The sequence below is a fragment of the Dipteris shenzhenensis genome, chromosome 33 (genome assembly GCF_047967505.1).
Source record: "Dipteris shenzhenensis isolate YYH24624 ecotype China chromosome 33, Dip_SZ_1.0, whole genome shotgun sequence".
Lineage (NCBI taxonomy): Eukaryota > Viridiplantae > Streptophyta > Polypodiopsida > Gleicheniales > Dipteridaceae > Dipteris > Dipteris shenzhenensis.
Genome location: NC_141628.1, coordinates 39,849,993 through 39,866,632, shown reverse-complemented (window position 1 = coordinate 39,866,632; position 16,640 = coordinate 39,849,993). Strand labels below are relative to the sequence as shown.

The 16,640-nt window shown below is 50.2% G+C and overlaps 1 protein-coding gene across 3 annotated transcripts in view; it reads right to left on the bottom strand.

Moving 5' to 3' along the window:
* LOC147880104 (leucine-rich repeat receptor protein kinase HPCA1-like) overlaps nt 1-16,640 on the bottom strand; it is a 217,811-nt gene that overhangs the window by 159,329 nt on the left and 41,842 nt on the right. For all 3 annotated transcript variants that reach the window (XM_087371552.1, XM_087371553.1, XM_087371554.1), the window contains one exon: nt 11,392-11,448. In XM_087371552.1, coding sequence (XP_087227678.1) covers nt 11,392-11,448 — 57 coding nt within the window. The remainder of the gene's footprint in view (nt 1-11,391; nt 11,449-16,640) is intronic.

The window sequence follows — 16,640 nt, the reverse complement described above, 5'->3', positions numbered from 1 at the left end:
GGAGTAAGCGGCTCCTGCTGGAAAAGGGTCCTGTAGAAGTCGGTGGCCAACCCCAAGACCTCTCCTGGATCCGTAACGGTGTGTCCCTCCGCTGTCCTGAGACTCTGAAGCTGATCACCTGCAGCTCTCTGGCCATGCGTCCTGAAGAACTCCCTGCACATCCGGTCACCCTTCCGAGCCCAGAAGGAGAGAGAGGCGTGATAGGAAAACTCTGAGCGACGCTGGAGTGTCTCCTCAAGAAGGGCTCTGGCTCGAAGGGCCTGTATCCGAAGCTCCTCCGAGCCCGAGGATGCCTGCTGGAGTCGCTGAATGGAGGCGAGGTCCCTCCAAAGAGCTCTCTCTCTACCCCACCACTCATGTCGAACCTGTAGGGCTGCGAGCTGGCAGATCTGGCTGGACTCCTGCAAAGCCTGCGCCACCAAATCAACCAGATCCGCGCACTCGCCCCAGTCTCTCTCCCAAAGACTGTAAATACTGCTGCGCACGTCCTCCCTCGAGAAAATGGAGTCGGGAATCCGGCATGAGCGGGGGGGAAGGCCTGAGCTGCCGAATCTAATGATAGGAGCACAGGCGCATGGTCGGAAAGTGTCGTCCCTGGAACTATGCCGGCCTGACCGCCTCTGCTGATGGCCCAATCACTAACATAAAATCTATCCAGCCTCTCCAGGAGTCTGCCTCCTTCCCTGCGGAAGCCCCACGAGAAATCCAAGCTCCTGTGCCAACGCCGAAAGGACGGGTCTCGCCAGCAGTCCCTTCCTCCTGTCGCAAAGATAAAAGAGTCCCAAGCGGACTGCTCTGCCTGAGACATACCTGTAAACTCCGGTCCTCTGCCCTGCTGGTCCTCCAAGGTCTCCAAATTGTTGAAGTCACCTCCAACAATCCAGGAATCCATGTCTGGAAGAATCCCTGTAAGTGTCCTCCAGAAGGTGGCTCTACAACGGAGATCTGTGGGAGCATAAATGTTGAGGATTCCAACTCTGGAGCCCTCCAGTTCCAGGCCTACCCAAAGGGCACGACCTGGTATCAACGTGCCATGACCGAAAACTCCCTGAGCTAGCTGCTCTCCCACGGAAGTACAGACACCACCACTCCTCCCCAGTGCGCCGATCGAGGGCTCCCAGTAGGTGTGAGAGCAACCAGGGAGAATCTTCCCGCATCTACGGGAGTGAGCCGCCGAAAGCTTGTGCTCCTGGAGCAGAAGTACATCCAAACGACCAATCACTGCTGGCTGAAGTTCCTGTCTCAAAATGAGCTTCCTAGGACCACGGGTGCCAGAAGAGTGAAACCCGTTCACATTCCAGGATACGAGGTGTAGGCTCATGGTGAGGGCTGGGAGGCTGCGAACAACTGTCTGCTCGCGGTCGAAGTCGAAGAAGAAGCTGACATTTCGGAGTGGAGGCGCTGGCGCTTATGGGAAGGTTTGGAGGGGGAAGCGGGGTCGTCCTGCCCATCCTTCAACACCTTCAGCAAAGGCGAGAGGCCTTTGGTACCATGAACGAAAGCTTTCTCGAGCCAGCTCGAGATCTCTGAGGTGGACATCCCGTAGAAGGCACGGAGTTTCTGAGGAGTCCAGGCTCTGACATCTTGGGGGAGGGGCCAAGACAGGGGGGGCCTGAGGATCACAATCAGTCTGAAGCGTTTGGCGGCGCAACGCCACCGCAGGCGCACGTCACCCTCGGACCACTGAGTCTCGAGAAGCTGCCCACCGGCGGACGGGCCTATCCAGGAGCAAACCTGAGCATGCGTTTGCTCCCTGAGAGCCTCCCAAACCGAGTCGTCTGTCCAGGTCTCGGTGCCGTCGCTAAGGAACGTGAAAGCAAAGCTAGGGCCATCCCTAGGGGCCAAGGCGGCTATCTTCCCATCCGCCCCTTTGCGGAGCAGGAAGATACTGATGTCGAGATAAGCAGGGAAGGTCCCGAGGTCGGCCACATCCAAGTAGTCCCAGGGGCCAGATCTGTAAAAGTCACGGGGTAGCTCTCTCTCCTGAAGCTGAAGCCCGTCAGAGTCTGCCACTGAGGGGCTAGCGGACGGAGAAGCCTGCGCCGGTGGTGGTGTAGACTCTAGGTGTCCTGCCAGCGGAGGGGGAGGGGGAGGAGGAGGAGGCTGGGGAATAGGCATCTCGGACTCCTCAGGGGCGGCTGGCGGAGGAGGAGGAGGAGGGGGAGCGGGGGCTGCCCTCGGCTGAGGAACCGTCGGTGCAGCTAGCTCTGTGGGAGATCTGGAAGAGGCGGGGGGGGAGGGATGGGGCTGCATCGGGAGCTGGGGCTGCAGAAAGGAGGGGGAGAAGACTGAGGAGGACGAGGAGGGGGCTGCAGCTGCGGGTCGGGAGATAAGGGGTGCAGTTGGGGGATGGACTGGGGCTGGGGAGAGGAAGAGAGGGGGACCTGAGGCTGTGGAGGGCGGGCTACCGTCGAAGAAGATGCTCTCCCATGTCCCTGGGGCGGCTGCCTATCGGGTCTCTGAGGTGCAGCTGCAGGCTGGGTAACCTCTGCCTCCTTGCCTTTATCAGAAATCTTCTTGTTCCTTCCTCTTTTCCTTCTAACCTCAGTCCAGCCGCCAGCTAACTCTGGTCCGGGCTCCGGCTGCCTCTTCTCCTCCTGGCGTGGCTGCCCGGAGGGGGGGGGAGGGGGCGGAGAGGAGGGGGCAGGGGAGGCCGAGAAGAGCTGGCGAAGCGTGGGCAAACAGCCGCCAGGTGCCCAAAGCCGTGACACCTCAGACACTGTCCTGGCTGTCCGGTGACTACCATGCTCTGGGTGATGCTGCCGGCACCTGTCACGATCTCGATCACTGCCGGGAGAGTCGCACGATCCGCCACAGCCACACGGACTCGGGGGGCTCCTGCTGTAGTCACCACATCGGCGAAAGTATCGTGCATAACCCAGCCAAAGTGGATCCCAGGTCCCTAACAATCGGCCGCAGCTCAGCAGCAAGACGAGGAAAAACTAGCGTCACTGGATGTATACGGAACCGAGCATCAAAATCTGTTGCGCTGAATCCACGGTACCACGGGACTATCATGATAATCTTTCCATCCACTGACGTGGGGGAGCCAGCAATCAGGGTGCTCGCAACTTTCGCATTGGAGAGTTTAAGCCAGAAGATGCCCCTTCCCATAAGGGCCACCTCCTCAATATGGCCGTCCTCTAGAATGAGAGTGGACTGGAGCCAGTCCCTGATGGCTGATCTGGAGGGGGAATGTCCAATGACTCTGCCATAGACAGAGGTAAGGGCAAAGTCATTGGCAACCTCTTGAACCCGAGATGATTGTTGCTCTGTCAGGATAACGCGGTAGGCATCTAGAGAGGGAGGGACCGTCTGGGCCTCCGGTTCCGGGCAGGGAGCCGCCATACCGCCAAGACAAACTGCAAGGCTTCCGATGAGGAAGAGGCTGCCACCCAAAAAAGGGGGGGGTAGGAGCGGAAGGGTGGAGCCTGGGTGTGGCGGGAACGGGGGTGGCGCGGGGTGGAGGAGTGGACGCGGGGAACGGGTGAGGTGGGGAGGCGGGAGCGGAAACGGGGGCGGGGGAGAGGCGGAGTGGGGCGAGAGGAGGGACGGGGGGCGGGGGGAAAGGGTGGGACGGAGGGGCGGGGTGGAGCGAATGGGCGGGGGGGCGAGGGTGAAGGCGGGAGAGGAAGGCGGGGGTGGATCGGAAGGGCGGAGAGACGGGAGGGGGCGGGGGCGGAAGGCGAGGGGTGAGGGGGCGGAATGGGAGGCGGGGGTTGAGCGGAGCGGAAGAGGGGCGGGGTGGAGCGAAGGGGTAGCGGGGTGGAGCGGAAGGGGTAGCGGGGTAGGGGTGAGCGGAGCGGTAGCGGGGCGGGGGTGGAGCGTGGCGAGGGGGGCGGAGCGAGGTGGGGGTGAGGCGGGGAGTGAGGGGAGAAGGCGGGGGGGCTGCGGTGAGGGGGGGGAGAGACGGAGGTGCGAGGGGGGGGTGAGGACGGAGGGCAGGGGTGAGGCGGGGGTGGGGCGGGTGTGACGAGGGAGGGCGCGGTGGCAGCAGGGGGTGAGGGGAGGTGAGGGCGGAGGGGTAGGGGCGGGAGAGGGCGAGGCAAGGAGGGGCTAGGGGGAGGTAGAGGTACGGAGGGGGAGGGGAAGCTCGCAGGAGCTGCTACAGCACTTCACAGCCTGGTAGTGCACTAACTTAGCAACTGATACACACAATAACATAGGCATTGACCTCTTAGAAGATCCTACTAGTAGCTGAATCTGCATCTAGTCAACTCTGGATTTCTACGTTGCATTCTAAGACCACCATCTCAGCCCTACGTTCCTTGTTACTTGGACAATCTTTCCATCACTAATCTTTCCATCACTAATGAGGTTGAAAGCATCAAGAACATAAGCCTTCTCTCCTCACTTTTTCTAGATTTTGACCAAGCTCGGCCTACCATTGGAGTTACTTTTCTCTTCACTCCTATGGTGGTACTTGGTTTAGAAGGAGCCTCTACTGGCTTTTCTTGCTTGGCTTGGCTACTAGGCTCTAAGGCACTACCTTTAATAATCCACTTCGTCTTAAACCCACTCCTTTTTTTTCCCGTAGTTCATCTTTTATAGTTCAACGTCTTGCTCCAGCCCTTTACTGTGTTTCATCCTTCTCCCTCTCTCAGTCAGCCCCCCTCTCTCCCTTAAATCCCCCCCCCTTCCCCCCCTTCAGCCTCCCCTCTCTCCTCAGCCAGCCCCTCTCCTCCTCCCTCCCCATTCCCCATCCCTGCCCCTTCCCCCGCCTCCTCTCCCCCACCCTCTCTCCCTCCCTACCCCGCCCTCTTCCCCCTCCTCTCAGCTCCCTACCACCACCCCTTCCCTCGCCTCTTAGCCCCCTACCCTCGCTCCCTTCCCCCCCGCCCTCTCCGCCCCCTACCCCTGCATCCCTCTCCCGCCACCCTCCCCTGCCTCCTACCCCCCCCCCAATACTCCGCCTTCTCACTCTCTCTCCCCCCTCCTCCGGCCTCCCCCTCCCCGCCCCTCTCCCTTCTACCCTCTACCCTCTCCCTCTCTCACCCTTCTCCTCTCCCCCTCCCCCTCCCCCTCACCCTCACCCTCACCCTCCTCTTCCCTTCCCTCAACCTCCTCTCTCTTCTGGGTCCTCTCATGTCCCCTCCTGCAGCAGCAATAGAAGTTGTCCGACGAATCTTCATTAGATTGACGAATGGGTTCCCATTCAACCCCATCCCTTCCACCCCCACCGGCTGCCCCACAAGACCAGTTATTTTTTCTAGAGTCAAGTTGCAACTACTCAAAAGGGACATAGAGCTTGAAAGCTCTACCTCTCCTATCACCCGCATCTTTGGGTCCCTCCCTTCTAGGTTACAAGCTAGAGATTGGATGCTCGCAGCTACACCGGGAGACCTCGCATCCCATCTCACTGATCTTTGCTTATTGGGACGAGGTTTCTTCCAGGTGGGTTTTGATACTCCTAAGTATGTGGCTACAATGCTTCAGACAAATCCCTTGACACTAGGCTCTAGGAGGATCTTTCTCTCGCCCTTGACCTTGGGCTTCGACCCTGTTGTGGAGGACACTTAGATTACCTCTCTTTTCATCAGATTTATTGGCCTTCCATAGGTGTACCATCGAGTCTTTCCTACCATTGGAGCCACTTCTGGTTTGGTTGTAGAGATCCCCCCCTCCCCGGCTTGCCTTGTTTAGCAACGAAGGCAATTATTGGCAGATGGAATGCTGAGAGTTAAGAGTCCTGGTTATAGACCCTCACATCATGGATGACCACATTATGCGTCCGAATGGCTCCTTTTGCCAGAGAGTTGAGATTACTAGCAAACAACATCAGTGCAGGATTTAAAGATCCTTTGGGCACTTTGCAAGAGATTGCCCAAGGACGAAGAAATGACCCAAGCAGTCTTCTAGTGCAGCTCCCCCTCATACCTCTCCTTTGGCACCATCTTCTCGCCCTGCATCTTCAACACGCGCTACCAGACCAGTACTAGGGACACATTTAGCACCAACAATGCATCCAAGACCTTCAACACAATCCACACATGTCGTTCCTGCTCGGTACCAATCAAGGTTATTGATCCTCCACCGTCTCTACAAGAGAATACTACTGGTCAATGTTTTTGATCCACCACCATCACTACGGGGGACACTACTGGTCAACGTTTTTTATCCTCCACTTCATGTGCTCTCGATCCTCCTCAGCTTTAAGCGGGTGATATTCCCATCTTAGTAGTGGACGCAGATGCCCCTGCCCCCGTTCCATTACATGCAGTCCAAAAGGGGTCTTCTAGTAACGCACTCCCCACCAGAGATACTCCAGTTCCACATTTTGACAGGACTAGGGATGATGTTCGGTTTGATATTCCCATCTTAGTGGACGCAGATGCCCCTGCCCCCGTTCCATTACATGCAGTCCAGGAGGGGCCTTCTAGTAACTCACTCCCCACTAGAGATATTCCAGTTCCACATTTTGATAGGACCAGGGATGATGTTCAGCCTGATATTCCCATCTTAGTAGTGGACGCACATGCCCCTACCCTTGTTCCATTACATGCAATCTAGGAGGGGCCTTCTAGTAGCTCACTCCCCACCAGAGATACTCCACTTCCACATTTTGACAAGACCAGGGATGATGTTCAGTCTGATTCTCAGATCCCTGACACTTTTTTGGTGAAGCCACTTGCCTCTTTCTATCAACAGAAGCAAGAGGGTGGCCTCTCCTTCACCCCCTTTGAGTGCAGGGATTCTTCGTACTCCACTGCCAGGCTTGATTCATAGGAACTCATTCTCTGTCCTAGCAAATATGGCAAATATTGGAGAGGAGGATTTTGTTCCCTCCACCTTTGGGAATGTTGTTATGGGAATCCCTATTGACAGTGCATCTCCCTCCACAGGTGTAGGGGTCCTTTCTCATGTGGATTTTCCTCCCCTTGGCAGGAGGGATTCTACCTTGGAAGATTTGTTTCAGCTACCAGGTCAGGTAAGATGAGCAAGGGATTTAGGTTGTATCCACCCAGCATGGGCAAGGTCATTGTCAATAGAGATGTATTCGCTGAAAATGTGCCTTTACCTTGGCTGGAATGCAAAAAACAGCCTACTGTTGATTCTTCAGATGTCTTTGATACCTTGTTGCCTCTCTTTCAATCGCCCACAGATCCAGCGCAGCCAGTGCAAAGTGTTGTGCCATACACTTCTACCAGTGCACATTCTCCTCCAATTGTTCTTGCTCAGCCTGATATGCCTTTAGTTGATGATCATGCTATTGAGCAGGCAGTTGCACAGGAGAGTGCTGTCATTAAACAGAAAAAATCAGTCCCGAGATGGCTTTTGGACACACTCAAGGACAGCAAACAAGCTGAGCCTTTGCCAGCCCGCACTAGAGGTGCGCATAAACAGATGCATGGCAACTATTTGGCTGTAGCTTTGGTTGCTACTGCTTGCAATGAGGAACCTTTATGTCACAAGGATGCCTTTGACAACAACGACTGCATGGATGCCATGAAGGCTAAGCTTGAATCCATTCATGCTAACAACACTTGGGAGTTGTGTTACTTGCCAGCAGGCAAGCGTGCCATTGGCACAAAGTGGGTCTACAAGGTGAAAAGAAAAGCTGATGGCAATGTTGACCGCCTCAAAGTCCGCTTGGTTGCAAAGGGATATGCACAACAGCACGGCATTGACTTTGAGGAGACCTTTGCTTTCACCTCATGCATTACTACTATCAAGTGTGTTATTGCTATGGCATCTCATCAACATTGGGAGGTTCATCAGCTGGACACCAAGACTGCCTTCCTTCATGGTGATCTTCAGGAAGAGGTCTATATCACTCAGCCACTTGGTTTTGAATAATTAGGTTCTAAACATATGGTTTGCTGGATCAGAAAAGCCCTCTATGGCTTGAAGCAAGCACCCCGGGCATGGTATGCGAAGATACATGCATTTTTGACAGCCCGTGGCTTTCAAAATAGCCCAACCGAGGCCACTCTTTATGTCCGAAAGAGTGCATCAGAATTTTTAATTCTGATTTTATATGTGGATGACATGCTTATCATTGGGCCAGATATGGAACAAATTGCAGATTTCAACGCTGATTTACAGCAGTCTTTTGCCATGACAGATTTGGGCCAGTTGCACTATTATTTAGGCGTACAGTTTGCATATGTTGAGGGGGGTATAATGATGAGTCAGTCCAAGTATATTGGACAGCTCCTTGATCGCTTCTAGTTCAAGCATTGCAAGCCAGTTTCTACTCTATTGGAGCCTAGCTTTCGTTTCTCCTCCAAGGATGGAAGTCCACCATTTGATGCATCCCTTTATCAGCATGCTGTTGGTTGCCTCATATACCTTTGTCATACCTTGCCTGATCTCCAGTATGCCATTTCCCAGCTCAGTAGTAGGTACATGCACAAGCCTAGTATGCAGCATTGGCAAGCAGTGAAGCAAGTCTTTTGATACTTGAAGGCCACGCAGCATTTGGGTTCAAAGGCCCCACTTGGTTTACTCTATGGTTCAGAGGCCCCACTTGTTTTGCATGCATTCACGGACAGCGCAACTGGTGGGCAGGATGTTACGACACTAGGGTGTCACATAGCGGCAATTGTTTTATGCTTGGAGCTTCGTGCATCTCTTGATTCGGCAAGAAGCAGCCTACAGTTGCCACATCCAGTTGTGAGGCTGAGTACAGAGTAGCTTTCACAGCTACAGTAGAGTGTGTTTGGCTTCGCAAGTTACTTGTAGATCTTGATCTCGTTCAGCCCGACTACGATCTACACCGACAACCAGAGTGCTTTGGTGGTTGCTAGAAACCCATTGTTTCATGCGCGCACAAAGCATATTGAATTCCACTATCACTATGTTCGAGAGCCACTGTCTGGTGGAGACATCCAATTGTCCTATGTTCCCACCGAGGAACACTTCGCAGATGTTTTCACGAAATCTTTACTGCGTCCCATGTTTGAGGCATTTCGACATGCTTTACACTTGGCTCCTTTTGTTACGTGAGGGATCACTCTATACATATCATAGTTGCTATATCCCTTTGAGACGAATATGTGTAACCATGAAGTAGTTTCTAGGTATTCCTGAGATATTTCCAAAATACTTCAGGCATACCATGGAGGGGGGTTTGTTAGCACTTAGCCCTAGTATGAGCCTTGTAGGTCAGGTCAACTCTATGAGTTGACTTATCTGGTCAACCATATGGTTGACTTGGGGGCCATATAGGCCACCCTTTGTATTTTCCTTCGATCCATTTGAGCAGTACTATGTTTTGCTCCAGCTTGTTGTTTGCTTCCCGCACTCCACTCCTGTTTCATTGCTTCCTGCACCCAACACATCTTTGACTTTTTGTATTGCCTTTATGATGGAAGTTTCCACTTGATTACTATCATGTTTATATAAACTATCAATCCATACATTGCAAAAGAGTCAGTATCTATGTACTAATACTCCACACAATTGAGTTTTTAGTCCACGTTTACCATGTCTAAGAACATGAATTGATGGGTTTAATTCTCGTACAAGCTAGAAACTACTTCAAGACTCTAATCACCTTTCTTAGAGAAGGGATGCAATGCCATGATATTGAAGATGCAAGACATGGAATGGAATGGAAAGGAAAATCAAGACTAGAAAAGCATAAAGGAAATGAAATAATGCTAGAAAGAAATCTATAACCAAGCAAAGTACTTACATGATCAAGAAAGGCATGAGGCTTGATGATTATGAAAATGAAAGTACAATGCCTTTATAGGATAGGCACACACACTCTAAGTGTCAAATGTATATGGGATAAGTCCCATAGTGACACATGGCACTCAAAATTGACTCCATTTCCTAACACCCCCCATGGAGGAAAGGTGAGGGACTACTAGAATGGAACCAAGAACAGAACATGAAAATGATGGTCATCAAAACTGTGCATGCCAGTCTAGAACAAGACATGGCTCCCACACAATCTCAGAGACGAGTGAGCATAGCTCAGAGGCTAGTGAGCATAACATAGAAATCTCATCTAGCATGGCTCAGAGGGTCATCATGCATGGATGCATGATCAACTCAGAGGTCTAGAAGACCAATGCACCAACAAATAGACCTATCAAAGCCAAAAAAACACATGGCTCCCACAGTACATCCCCACCTGGCTCCAAAGACTAATGAGGAACATGGAGCCACACACCAAAAATATAAAAGAAATACATTGTTTTAGGAGGACTATCGCTCAAGGGCTTCATCATCTTCGATGGCATCCCAAACATTCTTCTTCATGAGAAGGAGTTGCAATTTTGTTTGCCATGTAGGGAATCCGTCCCCCTTGAATTTGTCCACAAGAACCCCTTGAATTTGTCCACAAGAAAAGAGTTGGTGGAAAGCGAACCCATAAAGTTGGCAGCTAGGAGAGAGAAGAGTGACGGATAGAATGAAGGGCACAGGTGAGCTGACGGAGAAATGGAGGGCTGAGGGAGAAATGGAGGGCTGAGGATGGCGGGCAAAGGAAGAAATGGGAGAAATGGTGGGCAAAGGAAAAAAATGGCGGGCACAATGGAGATGTAGGAGAGGAAGGAATGGCGGGCAGAACAGCAGCAGGTAGAGAAGAGGAGCCGGCAGGTTGTACGGACAGACTGTACGGCACAACAGTCTGTACTGTTGTACATCTATTTGTACGGCTGGTACGGACAGAGAAGCGGACAGAATGACGGGCTTGCTGCTTGCAGCGACCTGGGCACTAGGCCAAGAGAATGGCGCCTAGGAGCAAAGCATGGGGCTGCCACGAAAGGAGCTGAGCTGCCTCACACCATTGGAGTTGCCACGAGCCTTGAGTTGAGTTGCCATTGTTGGTGAGGCTCAGGTTGGAGGGAGTAGAGCTCAATATGGAATTGGAGAAGCCATTCCTCCAAGGGGAATGAGGGAGAGAGGCTTCAATGTCCTCAATCTCTTATCTCAACCTCTTGGAAGATAGTCTAGCTCTGATACCAAATGAAGATGCAAGACATGGAATGAAATGGAAAGGAAAAGCAAGACTAGAAAAGCATAAAGGAAATAAAAAAATGCTAGAAAGAAATATACAACCAAGCAAAGTACTTACATGATCAAGAAAGGCATAAGGCTTGATGATTATGAAAATGAAAGTACAATGCCTTTATGTCAAATGTATATGGGATAAGTCCCATAGTGACACATGGCACTCTAGGATATAAAGTAGTGTAGTACTACTCTAGAACACACTAAAAGTCACTCAAATTGACTCCATTTCCTAACAGATATCCAATGACGTTAAAAGGAGGAGGACAAATGATTTAATAGGTCTCAAGATCAAGTACATGAGGACATAAGGAACCTTAGTAAAAATTCTTCCAAGTAAGCCATGCCAAGACAACTTTCTTATACCAATTTGACTTGGTCTTTTAATAGCAACCTTGACAATACAGTACTGGTACAACTTACGTGTTTGAGTTGAATGAGTTTGGAGCTGCTCCAGTCAAGAAATTACATTGAAAATCCCTGTACAATAGCAAAGTATAGTGTTACTTTACTGAATAGATATTGCGAATTCCTAGAACTTGACAAAAATAGTAGAAACTTTGTTATTAACAATCACTATCCAAAACATGTAAAGTTTACGACTTAACAAAAATAAAATCATTATGGGTCTTCCTAATATAATAATGTAGGCCATTCTATGGGCTATACATAGGTGCCACTCATTCCTTGGTATGTGCCTATAGGCCTAGTTACATTCAGTTAGGCCAGTTGGTACAGTTAGTACATGTACCACTTAGGACAGTTAGGACACTTAGTCTAGTTAGGACACTTAGCTTTAGGGTTTTGTTATGTTGGCTCTCTCTTGAGCCTCCAATCTCAGTTTTGCAGCAATTCATTATAGCATCTCGTTTTTTGTCTTCTTACCTCCATTTTTTAGCTTTCATTGCTTGCCCTAGCCTATAGTGGTATCAGAGCAGGTAGAGAATCCATTCCCTCAGCCATTGACAGATTTCCAAATTGTTTGCCAGTGTTTTGAGCCCACATTCTTGCTGCTCTGCTTGGTTTCTACACACCTGAGAGCACCTGTGGCCTCCAGAAGCAATTCCATCACGGGAAATCAACTTTTGGAACACTTGCTGTTGAAATCGGCTCATTTTACTACTGCAGCTGCTGAAACGCCTCCACACGTAGGGCTGAGAGCTAAAACCTCCTTGCGTTTCTAACCGTGCAATGAAAGAATGGGAGACTCTTCTCATGGTTCCCTGCATCAATCAATTCCTACTTCTCGGGATCTCACTTCAAATTCTTTATGGGACATCTCCATAGAGCCAAATCCCCCATGAACCTAGGGGAATGTGATCCAGATACCAACTTAAAGTCAAGAAACACTGCTCCACATGACCCAAAACCCTAACAAGCTCAAAAAGAAAGTCCACAACTATGTCCTCATACCTAGCTAGACCTGGATAATCTGCCCCCAGTGTGAACATAAAAAAACAAACCATCCCCCTCTGAACCTTGTTGAAGTCCTATGACCTGAATTGGGATACCTTACTTGTAAAAGCCCCAATCCATGTAGAGCAATGGTGAGACCTGAGCTGAGTGATGCAATCCCTAGAGTGAGCAATTCCTACTTAACAACTATTACCCCAGAAGCGTTGAACTCTCGAAGAAGAGTTTTCTCTTGATGCTCTCTAACACAAAAGCAGACTGCTGTCAAGAAGAGATACCCATGCCAACCTGGCAGCCCAAGTACCAGACAGAGACACCCCTCTAAAATTGAAGTAAAACAGGAATCAGTCTCCTAATCCAGGGTGTCCTCATCACTAATCCAGAATCCACTGGCTTTTTTCCAATTGATATGTGCAATTGCTACAGAACAAATTGGAAGAAGTGCTGGTCTATGGAGTGGCATCCCAAAAAAGCTGGTTTTTTTCAATTTGTATGTGCAGTTGCTATAGAACAAAATGAAAGAAGTGATAGTCTACGTAGTGGCATCCAAAAAAAACAGTAGTGTCATCAGCAAGATCTTCTCATCCTTCCTCAAGAAAAGCCTCAACCTAATCATGTCAGCATGAGATCTCAAAAAGATGTTCATTGCTTCAGCCATGAATAAATACATGAAAGGAGCAAGAGGGCATACCTTTCGGACTGATCTAAAAATGTGAAATCACTCTCCCTTGTCCCCTCTGATAAGCACTTGGTTGCGGCCTGATTTGTACAATAAAAACCCCCCTGTGATCCAAGCATTTACAAAGCCAAAGTGTAGAAGGGTACCCTCCAAGAAACCCCAATCTAGTCTGTCATAAGCTTTCTCAAAATCCTTTCCTTGATCAATAAGAGGTCGCTGCAGTACTAAAGTGGAAGGGGGCTGCTCGGAAGGCTGGATCCAGAGATGGAGCTGAAGGAACACCTTTGTGTTGGGGTAAAGGCACATTGCCACCCTTTAAAATGTTATGACCACTATGACTGTCTTAAGACAGTCATAGGGGGAATACCTAATCCTAATAAAACCTTTGAGTTTGTGGTGTGGCTCAAGACATTCTTACACACCCACACTCCTTGTGTCTCTGTCTCCTAACGTTCCACTCCCCTCTTTCCCTCACAAGTGGTATCAGAGCCACCCTCTCCCTCTCACTCCGGTCTACCCCTCCCTCTCCCCTTGGGCCTCGTGCCCTATGTCAGCAGGTGCGCGAGCAGGGCGCAGCAGGGCAGCAGCAAGCAGGGCGCAGCAGGTGCGCGAGCACCCATAGCTGCAGCAGCAGCTAGCTGCTGCTAGCTGCTACCAGCCTACCGGCGGCCGCAGCCAGCGCGCGCAGCACCGGCCGCGCGCAACCAGGCTGCACAGGCAGCCAGTCGCGACCGCGACCAACCGCGACAGGCAGCCGTACCGGCTGTACGGACGCTTACGTGTGTTTGGCTACGAGTGCTTTGCTCATGTACGCAAAGAACTGCGCACCAAACTGGAGCCAAAGTCTTTCAGATGCATCTTCATGGGTTACGGTGACGAAGGTGAAATGGGGTACAGGTTATGGGATCCCATCAAACGGAAGATTATATGCAGCAATGACGTCATCTTTAAAGAGGATTGTGTACACAGAGAACCCGTGCAACCTGTGGAATACAGGAGGGTTGTTTATGATGATGTCGGACAGCAAAGAATGCCCATTAATATGCAGCAGAAGGCTGCTGTAGATAACCCTGTTCAAGAGGGTATACAGGCTGAAAATCAGCCAGACAATTTTGCCAATGATGCACCACTGGATATGCCAGCAAATGGCGCTGTAGGACAGCCAAATATGGTGGTACAGCCACCCGTCATGCATGACGAACAGGCTAGACAGCAGCCTAATACGGAGCATTTTGTTAGGAGGAGCACCCGTGTACAACGGCCTCCTGACAGGTTTGTTCCAGGAGCCAATAATGTGGCTGATTTTATCATGCTGACAGATTGTGGTGAGCCTTCCAGCTTCAGGGAAGCTATGGGAAGAACAGAGAAAAGGAAGTGGGAGAAAGCCATGCAGTCAGAAATGGACTCCTTACTTCATAATGATACATGGGACTTGGTGCAGCTACCTGCAGGCAGAAAGGTTTTGCCATGCAAGTGGGTTTACAAAGTCAAAGTGGATTCAAATGCTTTACCGAGGTATAAGGCCAGATTGGTTGCCAAGGGATTTAAGCAGGAGAAGGGCATTGACTTTGATGAGATCTTTTCCCCTGTAGTCAAGATGACTACTTTGAGAGCAGTGTTAGCTCTTGTTGCTCATGAGGACATGGATTTATGTCAGATGGATGTGAAGACTGCTTTTCTTCACGGAGATCTCCATGATGAGATCTACATGAGTCAGCCAGAGGGATATGCTGTTAAAGGGAAAGAGCAGCTTGTGTGTAAGCTCAAGAGGAGCTTGTATGGACTCAAGCAGGCGCCAAGGGAATGGTACAAGAAGTTTGACGCCTTCATGCAGTCCCAAGGGTATCATAGGTGTGAGACCGATCACTGCTTGTACACTAAACGGGCAAAGGATGGCAGTTTGATGCTACTCATTCTATATGTGGATGACATGCTGATTGCCAGCAAATCTCAACCGGAGATTAGTGCTTTGAAGAAGCAACTACATAAGTCTTTTGACATGAAAGACTTGGGTGATGCAAACCATATTCTTGGTATGCGGATTACACGTGACAGGTCCAAGGGACTTTTGTTTCTGTCACAAAAGGAGTACATTGACAAAGTACTGCCGAGGTTTAAAATGGAGGGGGGGGAAGTCTATTAGTACCCCGTTGCCTCCACATTTAAAACTCAGCAGTAAGGACAGCCCCAGATCAGATGATGATAAGGCTGAGATGGCCAAGGTTCCGTATGAATCTGCAGTTGGTTCTTTGATGTATGCCATGGTTGCCACTCGTCCTGATATTGCTTTTGCGGTGGGAGTCATCAGCAGGTATATGGCAAATCCAGGCAAGCGGCACTGGGAAGCAGTGAAAGGCGTCTTGAGGTATCTCAAGGGTACCAAAGACTTGTGCATATGCTATGGTAGGCAAGATGCATTGGTGCATGGTTTTACAGATTCAGACTATGCAGGGAATGCAGATAACCGGAAGTCTACTACCGGTTATATTTTCACATTTGCAGGAGGTGCTATATCATGGGTGTCTCGGTTGCAGAAATGCATTGCACTGTCAACCACTGAAGCTGAATATGTTGCAGCCACTGATGCTTGCAAGGAAGCAATATGGCTTACTCGGCTGGTGGGAGATTTGGGCATTACAGGAGATATGCCAGTTTTGCATTGTGATAGTCAGAGTGCTATCATGTTGGCAAAGAATCCGGTCTTTCATCAGAAGACCAAGCACATAGATGTGAAATACCATTTCATCAGGGAGGTACTGGAAGACAAGCGGCTTGAGCTTGTGAAGGTGCATACTGATGATAATCCTGCAGATTTGCTCACTAAGAGCTTGCCTACAGAGCGGTTTGCACATTGTCGCCGCATCATGGGATTAGGATGAGACCATTCTTATTTTATGGTCTTGTATACAGTAACTGTATATTGCTGTAATTTTTATTCTTTTCTCCCCTTTAGGCACATTGGCCTTTAGGTGGGAGGTTATTGGGGTAAAGGCACATTGCCACCCTTTTAAATGTTATGACCACTATGACTGTCTTAAGACAGTCATAGGGGGAATACCTAATCCTAATAAAACCTTTGAGTTTGTGATGTGGCTCAAGACATTCTTACACACCCACACTCCTTGTGTCTCTGTCTCCTAACGTTCCACTCCCCTCTTTCCCTCACACTTTGTTGTGCAAGCAAAGCATGCCCAGGGAAAAGAGAAGGGGCCTCCTAATCTGTAGATGGTGGTCGGGTGCCAACCATGTGGAACGTGCAGAAAGTGTTGATGGAGCGCTCTAACAAGAAGGGGCTGCATTAGAAGACTTCTTTGGCCTTCCTTCTTTGGGCAATCTCTTTTTCATCTTTGGACAAAAGAAATCCCATTTTACAAGCTCGTATGTCTTTTCAACACTTGGATGTCCTGCACTGACATTACCGACTAGCTGAAGGATGAAGAATGGTTTCTGTGTTAGCATCTTGAAGCCATTTAAAGGTGTGAGGACCATTGAAGAAGAGGAACCAGAACTTGAAGATGGGGTAGAATTACTTGTTCTGGAGTGTATACTATTCCATGAGATCAAGAGTACCAAGAATAGA